At 47.3% G+C, this 18,096-nt stretch overlaps 1 protein-coding gene and 1 long non-coding RNA gene across 5 annotated transcripts in view; one reads left to right on the forward strand and one right to left on the reverse strand.

Annotated features, from left to right (window-relative positions):
- Positions 1–13,617, forward strand: part of GSS (glutathione synthetase) — a 39,384-nt gene extending 25,767 nt beyond the window's left edge. For 3 of the 4 annotated variants that reach the window (XM_019499280.2, XM_006262091.4, XM_019499281.2), the window contains one exon: positions 1–2,114. In XM_019499280.2, the coding sequence (XP_019354825.1) occupies positions 1–124 (124 nt within the window). In that variant the 3' untranslated portion in view covers positions 125–2,114. Of the gene's footprint in view, positions 2,115–4,750; positions 5,041–5,684 lie in introns of those variants that run through there. The other variant, XR_002094048.2, reaches the window with a different exon arrangement.
- The window catches only part of LOC132252443 (uncharacterized), a 27,596-nt gene continuing 11,443 nt past the window's right edge, over positions 1,944–18,096 (reverse strand). The window contains exon 2 of the long non-coding RNA XR_009464361.1: positions 1,944–4,517. This is a non-coding gene — a long non-coding RNA (uncharacterized LOC132252443). The remainder of the gene's footprint in view (positions 4,518–18,096) is intronic.

The following is an 18,096-nucleotide window of genomic DNA, read 5'->3' on the forward strand; positions in this document are numbered from 1 at the left end:
GCAGGGCAAAGACCTTGTGATGAACAAGCATGTTGGTCACCTCTTGAGGACCAAGGCTGTTGAGCATGATGATGGAGGGGTAGCGGCTGGTGTAGCTGTGCTGGATACTCCCTACTTGATATGAAGAGGATTCCTTTCTACCCTATGGCTGAGCTAGCCCAAGGGTTGACTTGCCAGGGAAAGATTTTTTTTTTTCCTTTAGGGTGTGTTTACCAAATGTCTTAACACAGGTCTAATCAAGTGAGTAGAGGCATTCCTCCTGTGTCAGGATTATATGAGAGAATGTATGATCATATTACACTAATATTAGTATACTAATATTTGTATGCAGTGCTCCCCTTTTAATTTTTCCCTCAGAACTGGCTTTTGTTAGGTTTTTCTTTTATTGCTATCTTAATTCTACTTGCTCAGTGTCCCAGTCACCACATCTGCTCCAAGCAGCCATGTGAGTGCAAGGCTCTGAAGTGTCCTGAATGCTCTGCATTCTCCTTGAAGGAGACTGCCCTGTTCCTTGGAGCTCTGTGGAACTGGGAGATGGGCTTTCCATTGTGCAGTGGTACAGAACATGACAGTTGTGTTACTCTTGAAGTTCCTGATAAGGGAGGGTTACATTTCCTTATTTTTGCTTGTCTTTTTCCATGTTTTCTGCTTTTTCACGTAGTTGCTGTCTTCAACAGCATTTGCTTCCTGAGCCAAAGAAAAACCTTATGGTCTAGGAAAAAGGCAACAAGGAGGAGTTTAGGCCCAAAGTTCTTTCCCTTACCTCGCTAACTTCTGTTTCTACATATTATGTGGGACCCTTCTAGCAGTTAATGTCTTTGTTTCTACTAGAGTAACCTTATGGGCCCAGGGAATGTCTGGGTGTGCTCCTGCTCTACCTACTTCCTGTGAGTTTTAGCTCTTCAGAGCTGAAAAATCTTCAGAGCAGGAAGTGGTGGATGGGTAGCAACACAGCCTCTGCCTAGTATCCTTTCTGCAGAGGTGCTCTGTTTCCACAGTGCTGTATGCCCTGGGGACTTGAAAACGTCACCGGTAATCTTAGACTAATCAGGCAGTAGGTGGTTTTACTGGTGAAGAGCTAAATCCAATAGCTTCTGTGATTTGAAGTAGAGCCAACTGATGATGATGCTATAAAGTGCTTAGGGGTAAAACTTCTGATTTCGCTGCAATGTGAAGTGGGGAAGAAAGTCAAGTGTGCAGAATTGGTGAATGCCAGACTTAAGGTAGCGTCTGCTGCCACCAATATATGCATTAGGGTGCAGTTGTCAGTATTGTTTCCCCTATACACACCTTCCAGCATTATTGCACACCAGTCAAACCTGGCTCTGAAGAGTCATACCTTTCAATTCCCTTAGGGCCTTTTTCTGTGATGCTCATGGCTGTGGTATCCAAGTGATTCACAGACATTAATTAAATTTTCTCCACTGCTCCTATGAAGTAGAATGTGATGATTCTCTTTACAGATGCGGGGGCAACTGAAGCAGGGGCAGCCTGACCAAACACTAACTTCAGAATGCTTGGATTCACATCTACAAGAGTGTTTCTTTACTATAGGGGTTTGGAGATGTGTAAAATAGCAAACTAAAAAAATGCCAGGATCCATTGTGTTACATGGTACTGACACGTATGTACATGGGTCATCACCTGGGCTGTACTCTTGAGTGTTACTGCACAGACCTCTTGGGCTACTGCAGTAAGTAATATGGAATGGCAGCCTATTACTACTCTCACCAATAGTAGCAGGAGCATTTTGAACAGGAGCATTTTGTAATGAGCACAGACTTTTTTTCCCCATTCTCTCTGTCTCTGTTTCTGTCTCATTTTTGTCCCTTCATTTATGTGGGTGCACAAATGAATTTTAATTTCATGCAGTTTTTGTTTTTTTGGGGTTTTTTTGCTGTTGAACTATGATTTACAGTCAATAACATTCCTGGAATGGGATCTTTATTCCCAAGCTACTACAGAAGCCATATGAGTTCAAAGAGAAGCAAGAAACGTACTCACAGTAAGATGCTGAGATGCCCTGGAAAGACTGGCACGTGCCCTGCACACTTCCCTGGAATAGTAGCAGGAGGAGAAAAGATTTAAATAAAGCAAATATTTCTTTAAAATAAGTTTCCATCTATCTGATCTATGCCCTCAACTCCCAAGATGCATTAATTGTACAGTCATTGCGTGGCATGCTAGCCATAGTTAAGATGGGTTGGGTGTTTTAAATAGGCACTTTTAGGCCTTAAAGGGTGCTTGTACACTTGACAAAATTTGCCCTTTCTTGTGGTTCAATGGTGTTACAGTTTTCACGTGCATGTTTTTCTGGCATTTTAAAAGTCTTCTGGTGTTTTAAAGTAAAACGCATCCCGACATATTTTAGTTTGGGTCGCAAGGAATTAAAACGCATCTATGGATTCATCATGTGCAGATAGAAATGTATTCAAAGATGTGTAATGAGCCCCTTTGTCCACCAGATAACACTGCAACTTTCGTGTAGTTCAACAGCTGGTGGACAAAGGGGTGCTTTGAATTGCAGATAGGAGGGGAAGAGGTTACCTGCCCTGTTTTGGTAACTGGGTGTAATGTGTTTCTTTAGACACCAGGTATTCCACACCAGATGTTGCGGTCCAGTCAGCCCAACACTGAATCAATGTTTGTTCTCCTGGGTGGATACTTGCCGCCCCGTCACCCCATGCCTTTGCCAGGGTGACAACGGCACCATCACCCCATTATCCATGGTTTCAAACTGCTTGGGTGCCTAAAGGGACTGCTTTCATTTACCTTTCAGTCAGACAGAGCAAATGGTGTTGCCTTCTCATAGCACCGCTTTTTTTTTCTTGTGCTGGCTGCTGCATCTGTGATTGCACAAGGTCACCCCGCAGTCAGACTCATAGCAGCAGGCAAGAATGGCACCTAATCTGCCACATCCTGGGCTATTTTCAGATGCCCTTAGAGCAACTGGTGCCTGCATGCCCATAGTACTGTGTGCAGCCAGCCCATTACCTCCACACTCCTTTGTGCTGCTGTGCTAGTCATGATTGCAGTCTCACCCCACATTCAGACCCACACAATGGCAGCAGGCAGCCAGCACTTACATTGCCGTCATTAGGGTTGCTATATTTCCAAGTTAAAAAATGAGGTGTCCTGGTTGAGCCCCATCTGTTGTCCCTCATTCTAGGACTGAGGCCCCTGAGCCATCCTACTGCCCCCAACTTGTGACGTGGGCACCACTGGCCCTGACTCTGCCCCTCGCTCCTAACCCTCAGTACAGTACCCTGCCCTGCTCCCCCCCTCCCCCCGCCATGTGCTGTGCTGTTGCAGCTTGTGGATTTACTGATTTTTTTCCAGTTTTACAAGTTAAGCAACCCTCCATAATGTTGCAAACAACTGTTCATTTGGCATTGATGACAACAGAGCCAGGAACAAAGCCTGGCAGCCTGGCCTGATCTGATGGGCACGTACACTGAAAGAAAAGAAGACAGAAAAGGTTTTTTACATAATTAACTGTTACTGATTTATTACGCATAACTTGCATAACCAACTGATACAGAATTTTCAAGGTAACCATTAGTAGACCTGTGCAAATAGATTTCACAGATCTACTAATTTTCACAGATCCAAATTTGATTTGGGTTCGGATTTGGCCGATTCGGATGCCAGCTATTCAATTCGGAGCTCCGAATTGGTTTTTCGCTTTGATTTGGCCAAAGAGAGAAGGGCAGTCCAGCTTGGACTCAAAGGCCAGTACTAGTGAACTGCCACCTTCTTCCTTGCTTGAGGCAGCAGGACATGCAGTCGGAACCCTGGTCGGCAACCACTCAGGAGTGGAGGATGGTCTGGCTACCTCTAGTCATCTATATGCTTGAAGTTTGAGTACATCCGTTAATTTGTGACAATGCCTAAAACCTATGTAAATGCCAAGATGGTGTTATTTGTTGTTTTGTGTCCTTACAAAATGTCTCTCAGCAAAACACATCAGTTCATAAAATTAGTAGATTCTGAGTTAAAATACATGCTTATACAATGCTAACTCTGTCCTCATTGAACAATGCTCTATATATCCATAGAATGCATAATATCACACTGCCCTACTACTGCCAACCTACCTACTGTAGCACTGGGAAGAGACATTCTGGTTTTCTCAAGGGACATTGTAACAGGGTGAAAGACAACCCTGTACTTGAGGGGGTAGCCCCAGGGAGGGGGCAGAGAATGAGGCCAGGATGAGGGCAAGGATAATTAGACATTGTTCACTGCTGAGGGGAGTTTCACACTGGGGGAGAGTTAAATGGAAGGCGGCAAGCTGGAGGGTTAAAAGTGGAGGTGTCTGAAGGGAACGCTGCCCTCAGGGCAGTACGAGATTGACGGCACGTGAAGACTAAAAGCCTCACTTCGGCAACTGATTGCACCCGTGTGGAAACCCATGGCAAGGGATTGGATTACGGAGAGGGGAGGAGGAAATATTTACTTACCTTTAGGGTCTGATGAGTACAGAATCACTGCGAGCAGATGAGTGTCTCTGGCATCTGAATGGCAAAAGAAGAAGTGGAGTGGAGGTCAAAGCAGTGGGGAAAATCCGTACAAAATGTGGCAAGAGACAAAAAGGGGGAGGAATAAAGCTTAGGAGACTTGTGAAGTGTGGTTGTAAACACTCGTGGGGAGCACAATAAAATGAAATTTCATTTTACCTATGGCTCAGGTAATTGACTATACTATCTCTTGGGGATGACTAATTTTCTCATTCTCCCAACATCTTAAGGTATGGCAGGCGAGTCCTCATGGGACAGAATTTGTTAGTCACCCCTATACCGGCCACAAGTGGTGCCTTGGCTAGGAAGACAATGCTAAACGCTCCCTGGAAGGATGGAGAACATGGAGGGGTAAATCCCCACAGACTGGCAGCAGGCACAACCACTGATATTGAGAATTCTGCAGGGCCAACAGGCTGAAATGGAGGAATAAGTGTGCATGATGGCACAGGAAAATGAGGCAAGGATTCACCTATTTTCAAGCTAGCAAGACCTCAGTGAGAAGATTGAAGCGCAGCAGGTAAACTGGTCTCACAAGGGGGAGGGGACCAGGATGCCCAAAATGTCACCCCAAGATGATGTCAAGGCTTTTCTAGAAGCCTTTGAGCAAGCCACCATAGTAGCCAAGTGGGATCCAGCCATCTGGGCAATTCACATTGAACCCCTGCTAATCAGTCTGGCACAAGCTGCCTATAGAGCGCTCACCCATGCCAAATCCGCAGCAATTTTGTATCAATTGCAGCTGTCCCCCAAAGCCTATAGACAAATATTTTGAGCAAGAAAGAGAGGGAAGGACCTATGACCTGAGCTGTTAGCTCAAAAGCTGAGGGATTTAGTTGAATGCTGGCTGCAACCTGAGGAATGTATCCTTGGAGAGGTCGTTGACCTAATCATATTAGAACAATTCCTGGTAGACCTAGGGTGGAGTGCCCAGCAGTGACTTATGAGGCATCAGCCGAAGACCATAGAGGAAGTTCTTAGACTGGCCAAGGATTATGTCATAGTGGAAGCAGAGGGAGATAGCTACAACAAGGAAAGGAATGTAGCCAGCTATGTCCCTAATAGAGGTGAAGGACAAAAAGGGAGAAGGTCTGAAATAGCTAGAGTCCCCATTAGGGAGTTTTGCAATGGGGAACCCTGAGAAATACTCTGTTACCATTGCAGGAAGAGAGGACACCTGGCACGGTCCTGCCCCTAGAAGCTGCACTCTGAAAGTGCACCAGATTATCCTCATGAGGAGAAAATAGACTGCAGCTTCAGGAGGCACAAGGGGCCATGAAAGAAAAACAAATTGCTAATTGATGTGCACATAGGAGACACCATTATCCCAGTGGTGGACATAAGGATGCACAAAGACCATGGTCAGGGCAGACCTCATCCCATCCCAGATGGGCACACCCAAAAATGCAGTGAGTATGGTCCACATACACAGGGCATCCTATACTTATGAAAGAAGAAAGATTAGGCTCACTGTGTCGGGATGAACTGAAGAAATAGCCATTGGCTTAGCGGAAACTTTACCATGCCCCATGCTACGCATAATTGATTGGCCCCACCTGAGAGGCACAGAATGCTTGGATGCAGGTGTTGCAGTGGACATAGTCTTTCTGGACTTTCAGAAGGCCTTTGACACTGTCTCTCACCCAATTCTCATTAAAAAATTAGGCGACTGTGGCATCAATGCCTACACAGTCAGATGGGTCGCAAATTGGCTGGAGGGCCATACCCAGAGTGTGGTGGTGGATGGGTCTTCTTTGACCTGGAGGGATGTGGGCAGTGGGGTCCCCCAGGGCTCGGTCCTAAGGCCCGCACTGTTCAACATCTTCATCAGTGTCTTGGACAAGGGGGTGAAAAGCACCTTGTTCAAATTCATGGATGACACTAAGATGTGGGGAGAAGTGGGCATGCTGGAGGAGACGGACTGGCTGCAACTAGATCTGGACAGGTTACAGGGGTGGGCGGATGAGAACAGGTTGGGTTTCAATACGGACAAGTGCGGCGGGGAAGAAGAATCAGCAGCATACCTACAGACTGGGGAACTCCCTTCTCTTCAGCACAGAGGCAGAAAATGATCTTGGAGTTGTTATTGATTCCAAAATGAACATGGGCTGCCAATGTGGAGACACAGTCAGGAAGGCTAACTGCACCTTGTTATGTATCCACAGATGCATCATAAGCAGGTCCAAGGAAGTGATCCTCCCCCTCTATGCGACACTGGTCAGGCCGCAGTTGGAGTACTGTGTCCAGTTCTGGGTGCCACACTTCAGGAGGGATGTGGCCAGCATCAAGAGGGTCCAGAGGAGGGCCACTCACATGATCAGGGGGCAGCAGGCCAGGGCCTACAGGCGGAGGCTACGGGACCAGAACCTGTCAGCCTACACAAGAGAAGGCTGAGAGGGGATCTGGTGGCCATCTACAAACTGGCCAAGGGGGACCAGCAGGCAATGGGAGAGTCTCTGTTCCCCCAAGCACTACTGGGAGTAACAAGGAATAACAGCCATAAGTCGAGTGAGAGTAGATTCAGGCTAGATATCAGGAGGCACTACTTCACAGTCAGGGTGGCTAGGATCTGGAACCAACTTCCAAGGGAAGTGGTGATCGCTCCTACCCTGGGGGTCTTCAAAAGGAGGCTAGATATTCACCTAGCCGGAGTTGTTTGACCCCAGCATTCTTTCCTGCCCATGGCAGGGGGTCGGACTTGATGATCTGCTTAGGTCCCTTCTGACCCTATCAACTATGAAACTATGAATGGTTGGAGGTACCAATAAAGCAGCATGTTATGCATGGAGGTCCCATTCCAATGAGGTTTTGCTACTTCACATTGGAAAGCAGCTCTCATATTCTTGGACTTCACCCTGCACTGGATCACTGTCTTGTGCCCCTGCTGGGCAAGTCTGGAGACATCCAAGTAGATGTGCAAGTTCATACTCAGGCTGTTGCCGATGCTGAACTGGCTTTATCCCTCAGGCTCCCCCAGCATCAGCACCAGGCTCTTAGTTTCTTCATAGGATGAAGTTGTCCTAGTCTTGCGCACCCTGACTGGCTGTCTTCTCTCCCTGGTCTGCTCTCTTCTCTCAGCCTCAGACATCTCATATCAATAAGGGGTATCTGTACCTAGGCCCCTGTGTCCTCAATTTATAGGGCTTTTATTCAGCAGGTCAGGAAAAGTTCACCCCCCACCTTCATGATGGTGCAAAAGATTTGTACAAAAAGACATGCTGGTGCCATCCTGGCAACTTTGTTTCTTTTGTCTTTCTTTTTGCAAAAAAGGCATCTAAAATCTGTGGACAGTGTAGGTAAAAAATGAGCCATGTACTGATGGGTATCCTAAGGAGGGTTGTCTACAGGATCACTTTATTCTGTGCTGTGAGAATCAGACAAGCGGAGAAGAAGCATTCTGGAAAAAACACCAAGGGCTTGCCTGCCTGCCCAGCTGTCCAAGTTGCAAAAAGGGTGCCTAAAATCTGTGGATGGTGTAGGTAAAAAATGAGCCATGTACTGATGGATATGCCAAGGAGGGCTGCCCACAAGGTCCCTTTTGGGCCATGGCACAACAGAGGGCTAGCCACAAGTTGCCCATGTGTCAAGGAACCAGTCCCTGCTCAGTCTCCATACCTGGTGAAGCAGTAAGTCAAGAACAAAGGAAGGAAGGAATAAATAACAGTATGTTAGCTATATGGCATGTCCACCCAGGGGAAGACAAGGAGGAAAGCCTGTAAACAGAGCAGTTGTACACATACTGGATTTAATCCTTATTAAATTAAATAGGTTTATAAAAATTTAAGTAGTTTATTTTAGAATGTTTCATCATTGTTTGCACGTAATAGGCACATACCAATATTGAGGCAGCAGGAGAGGCGCATACCAATCCACCCTGCTGCTGTCTTTGGTACTGAATTACAGCAACAGGTGCATGTGAACCACTAATAAACTACTAATCTGCTCCCTCCTCACTCCTGACACACCCCTCCCCACCAAAATACAAAGCCAGGGACCCTCATGCTAACCCCTACTGGTAAACTGTGCACTCCTGCACGGTCATAGGCCCCCACACCACACCCCCAAACCACATGAACTCCCACCCATTGTGAACTCACACACACACACACCACACAAACTCCCACCCCTCCCCCACACCCTCCCACACCCTTTTAAAGGGCCACTGAAAGGCTCCCTTCCCCAAGCCAAGGATCCGCACAGTAACTTTGTGGCCATCATAATCCCATCCCACCCACCCTCACAACTCCACCCCACCTCACCTCACCCCACCTACCCTCACAACACTGCAGTGGTGTGCAGTGACAATGGTAAGTCAAGTGGTCGTAAATGGCAGCCAGGAAGCTGCTGCAGGCCACCAACCAAACCCCATCCCCCGCCCCTGCTATGTCCACTGTGGGCAATCTTATGAGGTTTGATGGCCGGCCACAGGCGACTGCGGCTGCCACCGCCCCCCCCACCCAAGCTCCATCTGCCCATGCAGGACAACCACTATGATGCACAGTTGCACAGCCCTCAGCACCTGGGGTCATGTCGTATGCGGTTGCAAGACAACTGTTGTGAGGGTCCCGCTGAGCAGCCACCAGCCCCCCTGGGAGGACAGCCTCTGCTCCACAATGGCAATGGGCACAGACCATGCCACTATTGCATGTGCCCCAGGCCATGCACAATGCTCTTTATGCAGGCTGAAGTTCACCCTAGCCACTATGCCTTGCTGATGCTGATCCTGCTGGTGCTTCATGCACACCTGTACTCGTGGTTCGGGACAATTAGCTACAATGGTGCAGGGGGCAAGCCTGGTTTGCCACACAACCTCTGCCAACAACTGGATGGATACCTAGCACAGTGGATGGATACCGAGCACAGTGCTACATGACCCTAAGCCCTGATACTGAGGATGACATTGCCACAGGAATTGATGCCTTCCTCCTGCACAGTTCTGGGGAAGGGAAAGGGGATGACATATAAAAAGGTATGTGAACCTTATCACACCTCTGTGTGTGTGCTGTGCGGCAGTCCTCTGAGGTGGCGTGACCAAGAGGCTTGGGCAGTGCTGTTATGCCATTCTACCTACCCTACCTACGCCCACAAAAATAAATATCAATCTCATGTTTTAATATGAACTAGTTAATGTCCTTTATTTCTCGGCCACCACAACTTTGATGGAATAAGGTAGGGAAATAAACACAGTTCTGAGAGATGAAGAAGATTTTGTGTCTGCAGTTCAGCAAAAATAACTCTTTGGCACAGTTATGTCTCTCTTAGATAACTAACATATTAGATATATTTAGTTCCCTTTCTCTTTGGGAGCTCTCAATTTCTTGGTTGTTTGCCCCATTCTCCTCCGCACGAATCCCAAGCAAATGGCAATTCTATGCCACCTTGTATTTTCTACTGATATCAAAATCTGGGGTTCTCTTCTCTTTGTTAATCTTCATCCATTCTTGTTGCTTTCTCTTTTTTTAAATCTCTGGGATGGTACCCTATGTCCTCAGGTATCAGACTTACCAACTCAGAGGTCTCCCTCATCACCTCACTTCAGCTTCCCAGGTAAGTGTCTCTCCAGGACCCTTCTTCTGTTCCTTTCTCTCTTCCGTCTGTTGTCTCTCTCTCCTGTAGTCTTTCTACAGATTTCTTCCGGGTTTCTTCTCTTTTCTAATTCTGGGCTCCGTTCCCCTTTAAATCCTTTCAGCTGTTTCCTGCCTCTCTCATCAGTGCTCTCTCCTGGCTCCCTCTACACATGCTGCTCTTTGTTTTTGTTTTCATCCAGGTCCCCACTCTCCTCCATCTGGGTATCCCCACCCCTTTCTCTCTGGACTCATTGCTAAGGTAAATTCTCTGTTTCCCTTCACTCCTCTGGAATTCTGTAATAGGGAAGATGTGGTGCCCTGTTACATATTCCATCCAAGAACTTACTAAAATAGGAACATATAGAAACAAATAGGAACCCCTCTCCTGTCAATTGGCTTTCTTTCCTGACCATGCACCCCCCCCCACTCTTGCTCCCTGAACTGCACTGGTTCTCTCCTGATTCTGCTGGCATTGGGGTACCTCTTGGTCAACTACAATGCAGATGGGGGAACAGGCTTAGCTGTAAAACTCCTGGCTACCTCCTGGACAGGGACAAGCCAAGCGGAGCTCATATGCACTTCCCAGGGGGGCAAGGGGATGACCCACTTATAAATAAGGGGCTTGTTCACGCACTTAAGGACATGATCCTTAATGCACATGTCTCCTGCAGATCCACCTGGTACTGCATGGCCAGCTCAAGAAACTGGTTTGTGCAGTCTGGGAGCTGCTTTCTGAATTCAATGGTCCATGCGTTGCAGCTGATCATCCTCTCTAAGCTTCAGCGAAGCCTCCATCATGCTCTCTCTGGAGTGTTGCTGCATGTGCTCCACTCCAGTGTGAGCTGGGGTCTGAGTTTCAGATGCACATCCCCAGCTGGCATTGGACATGGTAGCTGGTAACAGGAACAGGAAAACAAAGTGTTTGTCATGAGATATCTCTTCTCCAAACATTCAAAAGGATGGTTACTGACCTCCAACACTGCATGCACAAAACCCCCAGCACATGCAACCCAGTAGCCTGCCATAGTGCCCAAAACAGTGCTTGCCATAGTGGCGCAAATGGCTATAATGCCCATTCCTCAGTACTTACAAATCCCTGCCCATGCATCTCGTTGCATCTCGGGAACAGAAACCAAAGTTTGGGTCTCAGGAGGAACTTCTGACGTTAACCTCATCTGAAGTGTTGTCCTCTTCATCATCATATGCTCACTGGTGGAGCGGTTGGAGAGACTGGGGTCATGATCAGGTTCTCCTCCTCTTGGCCATCCCTGTCATCCAGCAGCATCAAGCAATCACCCCACATCTCCGACATGTTTATTGTTTCCATCTCAGGACACTCTGTAGCTCCTTCATTAGGACACTCTATAGCTACATATTAGCACTCTGTAGCTCCATCCAGGACAACACCAGTCTCAAATGACAAGACAAGAAGCCTTGCCTGCATCATAGATTTTGTAGATTTTTAGGGTTGGAAGGGACCTCAGTAGATCGAGTCTGACCCCTGCCCTGGGCAGGAAAGAGCACTGTGGTCAGACGACCCCAGCTAGGTGCTTTTCTAGTCTCCTTTTAAAGACCTCTAAGGTAGTGGAGAGCACCACCTGACTTGGAAGCCCATTCCAGATTTTGGCAACCCTTACCGCAATGAAAATTTTCCTAATGTCTAATCTAAATCTGTCTGTTTATGGCCATTGTTCCTAGTAACCTCAAGGGGAACCCTGCTAAACAGAGTATCCCACATTCCTTGCTGCAACCCCTGATGAATTTGTAGATGGCTACAAGATCCCCTCTCAGGCTTCTTTTGTGGAGGCTGAAGAGATTCAGGTCCTTCAATCTCTCCTCATAGGATCTTACCTGTAGGCCCATAACTATATGAGTAGCCCCACTCTGAACCCTCTCAAGGTTATCCACATCCCTCTTGAAGTGCGGTGCCCAGAACTGGACACAATACTCCAGCTGCAGTCTTCCCAATGCTGCATAGAGGGGAAGTATCACCTGCTCATGACACACCTTCTAATGCATAGATGATTCATAGATTTCATGGACATTAGGGCTGGAAGGGACCTCGAAGATCATCAAGTCTAGCCCCCTGCCCCAGGAGCAGAAAGTAAGCTAGGGTCAAAGGATCCCACCAAGATAAATATCTAAACGTTTCTTGAATGAGTCCAGAGTAGGTACCTGCACCACTTCTGGAGGGAGTCTATTCCAGGTCTTGGGGGCTCAGACAGTAAAGAATTTTATGTCCAGCCTAAAATGGTCTTGGAGGAGTTTATGACCATTGGTTCTTGTTTTTGCTTGGGGCGCTCTGGTGAACAGACGTTCTCCCAGATACTGATATACACCCCTTATGTACTTATAAGCATTCACCAGCTTCCCCCTGAGCCTGTGCTTTTCCAGGCTGGAGAGTCCCAAGGCTCTCAGCCTCTCTTCATAAGGCCTATTCTCTTGCCCTCTGATCATGCGCTTGGCTCTCCTCTAGACTCTCTCAAGCTTCTTGACATCCTTCTTGAACTGTGGAGCCCAGAACTGGATGAAGTACTCCAGCTGCAACCTCACCAAAGTCAAGTACAGCAGGAGGATGACATCCTGAGATTTATTTGAGAAGCATCTGTGATGGGCTAGCTGGTAGTGATTTGGCCCAGGGGTTTTGAAAGGGTAAAAGATGATTGGAGGGCTTGGGATTCCCCTTCCTAATCAATCAGGCCCCAGAGACTCACTCTCCATGTCCCCAGATTGGCTCCTTGGGTCACCTGGAGGGGGATAAAAGGGGCAGCACAGCTGACTCAGGGGAGACCCTGTGTGGGATGATGAGGAAGGAGTTTCAAAGAGTTAGCAAGAGCTGGGCCAGTGGGACAGAAGCAGTTGCCCGAGAAGAGCCTAAAGGAGCAGGACCTACAGGCAGCAGTTGAACTCTCAGCAGCACAGCCAGCAGGAGAGGCTCCCTGCTGGGCTCCTGGATCCCCATCAAGAGGCTGCAGCCAGCAGGAGAGGTTCCCCACCTGGCTCCAGCAGAAAGCTGTGCAGTGACCCAAGAGGCTTCCAGCTTCTTTAGCAATAGGCAGGGCAGCTTGATGTAAGGCAGGGGCTTCCAGAAGGTCAAAAGCCTTAACAGCTTGGAACAGACCTGGCTGTGGGGTAGCGTTTCTGTTTATCATGTGGGAGATCTGAGTTCAAGTCCTGGTTGGGTTAAGTAGGGGTGAGTGAAGTGACAGGGGTGAAGTTCTTGTTGAAGTGGAGGGGGTCATTGTGTTTTCCCTCTTCCCCACTCCAGGTACCTATGCCCTACATCTCTTGTTATTTGGTATTTTTCATTTTGTGCACTTTATATTTTGTCAATCAGTATTGTTTGTGTTTTGTATTTTGTTAAACCTGTCTTTTGTTAACTAGATGAATATGTCTACAAATATGAATGCCTAACCTTTATTGAATCCCATCCCCTCAGGGTATTGCAGTGTCCCCTATACCCCCTGGTTTATATATGTTATGTTCCCACCATAGTTTCTCTCATTAAAAGGTGTGTGGTTAAATCCCCATTGGTGATCTGGCTCTGCTTGATAGAGAAGGAGGGTCCCTAGACCTCCCACAGCACTCATGCACCTGCTCTGATCCCTTCAATTGGAGAAGGGGTACATCTTGGAGTACCACTCGGGTTACACATCTATGGATGCAAGCCAGAGTTTTGTTTGCTTTACCAGCTGCGACATCACATTGGTGGCTCATGTTCATTTTGTGGTCAATCATAACCCCCAAGTCTCTTTCAGCAGTCTTTCAGCAAGCGTAGCACTGCTAAGCCTATAAGTATGCTGCGGGTTTTTTTCCCCGAGGTGGAGTACCTTACATTTATCAGTATTGAACATCATCAGGTTTGGATCTGCCCACTTACTGAGTTTATCCAAGTTAGTCTGGATCATTATCCTGTCCTCAGGTGTGGAAACTATGCCCCAAAGTTTAGTGTCATTGGTGAACTTATCCAGTGCACTTCTGACACCAATGTCCACATTATTGATAAAGATGTTAAAGAGAACTGGTCCAAGGACAGAGCCTTGGGGGACACCACTGGTCAGAGAGCATCATAATGATTCACTACCATTGACCACTACTCTCTGGGTCCTACCTTGGAGCCAATTTCCCAGCTATTGGACTGTGGTGTAGCCGAGGCCACAGTTGGCCAATTGTTCCATGAAGAGGTCATGGGACACCAGATCACAGGCTTTTTTAAAGTCCAGATATATGACATCAATCTCTTCTCCCTTGTCCAGGTGATATGTCACCTGTTCATAGAAGGAGATGAGTTTGGTCAGGCAAGACTGACCCGTGACAAACCCATGCTGGCTATCCCTCAGGATGTTGCCCTCAGCCATCTTATCCAGAAGGGTCACCTTGATAATTTTCTCCAGAATCTTATTGAGGTCAAGTTGATTGGACTGTAATTCCCGGGATCAACTTTCCACCCTTTCTTGAAGATGGGTACCACATTGGCCTTCTTCCAGTCTTCAAGTACTTCACCTGAGCGCCGTGAGTTTTCTAATATTTTTGCCAATGTTTGGGCTATGACACCTGCCAGCTCCTTGAGTACTCTAAGGTGTAATCTGTCAGAACCAGCTGACTTGAAGATGTCCAGCCTCTCAAGGTGATCCTTTACTAGATCAACACCAATGCTGGGTATACATATGCCCTCACCCCGGCCGTCCCATGTCTTGCTAGGCAGGGTGGTCCCATTGGACTGATGAAAGACCGACGCAAAGTACCCAATAAGCAGATTGGCTTTTTCTTGGGTGTTGGTTATCAGCTATTCCGTTTGGTTCAGCAGGGGTCCAATGTTACATTTGCTTTTTTTCTAACTCCCTACACATCTGAAAAAATACTTTTTGTTATCCTTGATATGTGAATCTAGATGGAGCGCAGTTGCAGCTTTGGCTTTCTTGATCCACTCCCTGCAGGCATGGACCAGTGCTGAGTACTCCACCTTGGTGGTAATTCCATCCTTCCATCCTTTATAAGTCTCTCTTTTGAGGTTGTGATGGTGGAGCTTACGATGCCTCTCCGTATCGTCTTATAATCTCCCAAAGAACTATAAGTACCCCAACTTTCCCACCTGCCACGTCTTGGAAGTTATTATAATATGTTCTAATTTATGATGTCACTCGTCGGGAGGGTTATTTTATATATTTTGGGGGGGGGAGTTGTTTGTTTTATTTATTTATTTATTTATTTTGTGTGTGTGTGTGTGTGTGTGTGTGTGTGTGTGTGTGTGTGTCTATTAGGAGTCCTGGTATTATAGAGGAAAACTTTGCAGGCCTTCTCGACTATGCACACGCACTCGCCGATATGTACATATATATTCACAGTCGGATGCAGATTAATACTTGTCTTTATTTTTATCATTTATCACGCTATACAAACTTTCTTTACCTTTAAACAGAAGTGGTCCATTTATATCTTTTTTTTTTTTTTTTTTTACCTTATCAGGTATATCAACTTTGCAATTCTATCTATATGCTGGTCTTACATAACTACTATCAGTTCGGTCGGCCTGAACTTGGTATTAGAAAACCAAGTCTCTTTATCCCTGGTTCGTCTGTTTATTTCTTTTTGGGGTGGAATTTTCTCTTCAAACCCTGCCGTATACTTTCTCTTTATTTCTGTCACTATAAGTGTGTACCTTTTATCTTGCGTGTGCCTGAAGCCTTGAATCCTTGTGACCGACACCCACATGCTGTCTCCAAGCTTGTGTGAGTGGGTCAATTCACTCTCTTCCTTTTTTTTTTTTTTTTGTTTACTTCTCCGGGCAACCACCAGCCGTGTCCTGCGTTGTGTCTCTCCGGGGATCCACCCCTCCTCCTCTAAGCTCTGCTCTCTCTGGCATTGTGAGAAGACCTGAGGTAAGTCTCTTATCCTCTGGGGATCTTCTTTTTCCCTCTTTTTCTTCTTCAGCCTCTCTCTCTTTTTTTTCGTTCTAGACTCCCATCTCTCCTTTTTTTTTTCCTCTCGGAGCTTCTATCCTTATATGGTAATGGCTCCAGAAGCGGCATTCTCCGGCTCCTTTCACTGCGTCGCTGTTTACTCTTTCACAGAGTTGTGAAAGGCCTCACATTCCCTGCTGAGCCAAGGGGGTTGCAGTGCCCTTTTGCTACCCGTTCTCTGAGATGGGATGGTCATCCCCTGTGCTGTCAGGATCACTCCCTTATGGAGCAACCAGTCCTCTTGGACTCCTCTTTCTGTCAAGTCATGGTCCCTTAGGGCCTCGACAATGAGCCTCCTGAGCTTGTCAAAGTCAGCTTTTCTGACATCGAGGACTTCTGTATTACTGACTGACTTGCCAGCTTTGTGATGGATAATAAAGTTGATCAGCTTGTGGTCACTATCACCCAGCTTTCCATCAATTCTTAGGAAACTGACTAGGTCATCCCCTTTGGCCAGTACCAGGTCCAGCAACGCTTTACCTCTTGTCAGCCCATAGACTTCTTGAGTCAGGTAGAGCTCATCCACGCATGTGAGGAAGCTTTGCAACTGATCAGATTTGGCCGAGTGCTCTTCCCATGAGATGTTCAGGTAGTTAAAATCTCCCATGACAACCATGCACCGAAAGCATGCAGCCTCAGCCAGTTCCCTGGTGAATTCTTGGTCTAGCTCTTGGTTCTGCTTAGGAGGTCTGTAGTAGACTCCTACCATGATGTCCCCTGTGCCATGTTCCCCATGTATTTTAACCCAGAGAGACTCCAGTCATCCTTCCTGGGTGACAATGTCAATTTGCAGGGATGTGTCCATGACATAGTGAGCTACACCCCCACCCCTTTTATCTGTACGATCTCGCCTGTACAGTGTATAGCTATCTATACCTGTGGCCCAGTCATAGGTGGAATCGCACTAGATCTCTGCTATCCCTATGAGGTCATAGTCATTCTTGTTTAGCAGGAGGACCAGTTCCTCCTGTTTATTCCACAAGCTCCTGGCATTGGTGTACAGGCAGGTAAGTGTCCCACTGGAGGCCTGTAACAGGAAACCCTAGCCCTGTTACCAAGAAACAGGGCAGTCCCTTTAACCCAAAACCTTCCATAGGGGTTAAGGATCGAGCCCTGCCTGCTGGTCAGGTGACAGGAAGGGGAAGGCCAGAACCATATAAACTACAAGTGGAGAAAGCCAGAGAGGGAGCAGAGAGGGGGACTCCCAATGACTATGGCGCAGCTGCAGCAGCCTCTTTGAGAAGAATACACCACGCTGTGAGACAGAAGCATGATCAAATAAAGAAAGCAGGCACTTTGTCTCTCTTATTTCTTTATCATTATTTTCATTTTATGGCCATAGGAGCCTATGGTTTACGTTTGATGTTAAAAAAGCCGGTGGTTTGTGGCTCAGGCTATAGGGCTGGAGGAGACCTGATTAGCACCAAGGGGTACTGTGAGAGAGGACTCGAGAAGCCCTGCTGCATTAGGGCCATGAGCCCAAAGTTGCTTGATAGGAGCCTTGAAGCCAGGTCCTAGTGGGTGGACTTAGGTGAAAGGCCCTAACTACAGAAATAGGGGTAAAGCCAAAGGGGGCTGAGGCCCCAACAGTCTGGTGCCACAGGGGTGCACAGTGTAAAAGGGCCAGTAGGCCTGGTGTCGTAGAAATCGTGGAATGGAGGGCATTGAGCCCAAGTGAGTTAGAGGGCTAGAGCCTTGGAGTCAAGCCCCGATCGGTGGGTTTTGACTGACAGGCCTATCTAGAGAGAGGGTAAGCCCCCAGCGGCTAAGATCTCCAACATAAAGAGAAATGTATAAAACCATCTGTGAGGCATGGGGCACATCAAGGGAAGGTAGGAGCATGCATTTTTGCCCTTAAGGCAATACCTCATTATCCTATGGGTGGTGAGCTTGGAGCCTGGCTGGGAACCTATGGGTCAGCCTCCCTCTTTCTTTAGAACCAAGTAACAGCAAGTTGTGGCAGGTGAGTAAATGGGTGGGGGGTGGAGGAAGCTGATCCCCAGAGAAGAAAAATCCAGCAAAACTTGATGGGGGCATATTTACCGGCAT

This window comes from Alligator mississippiensis, chromosome 9 (genome assembly GCF_030867095.1).
Source record: "Alligator mississippiensis isolate rAllMis1 chromosome 9, rAllMis1, whole genome shotgun sequence".
NCBI classification, from domain to species: domain Eukaryota; kingdom Metazoa; phylum Chordata; order Crocodylia; family Alligatoridae; genus Alligator; species Alligator mississippiensis.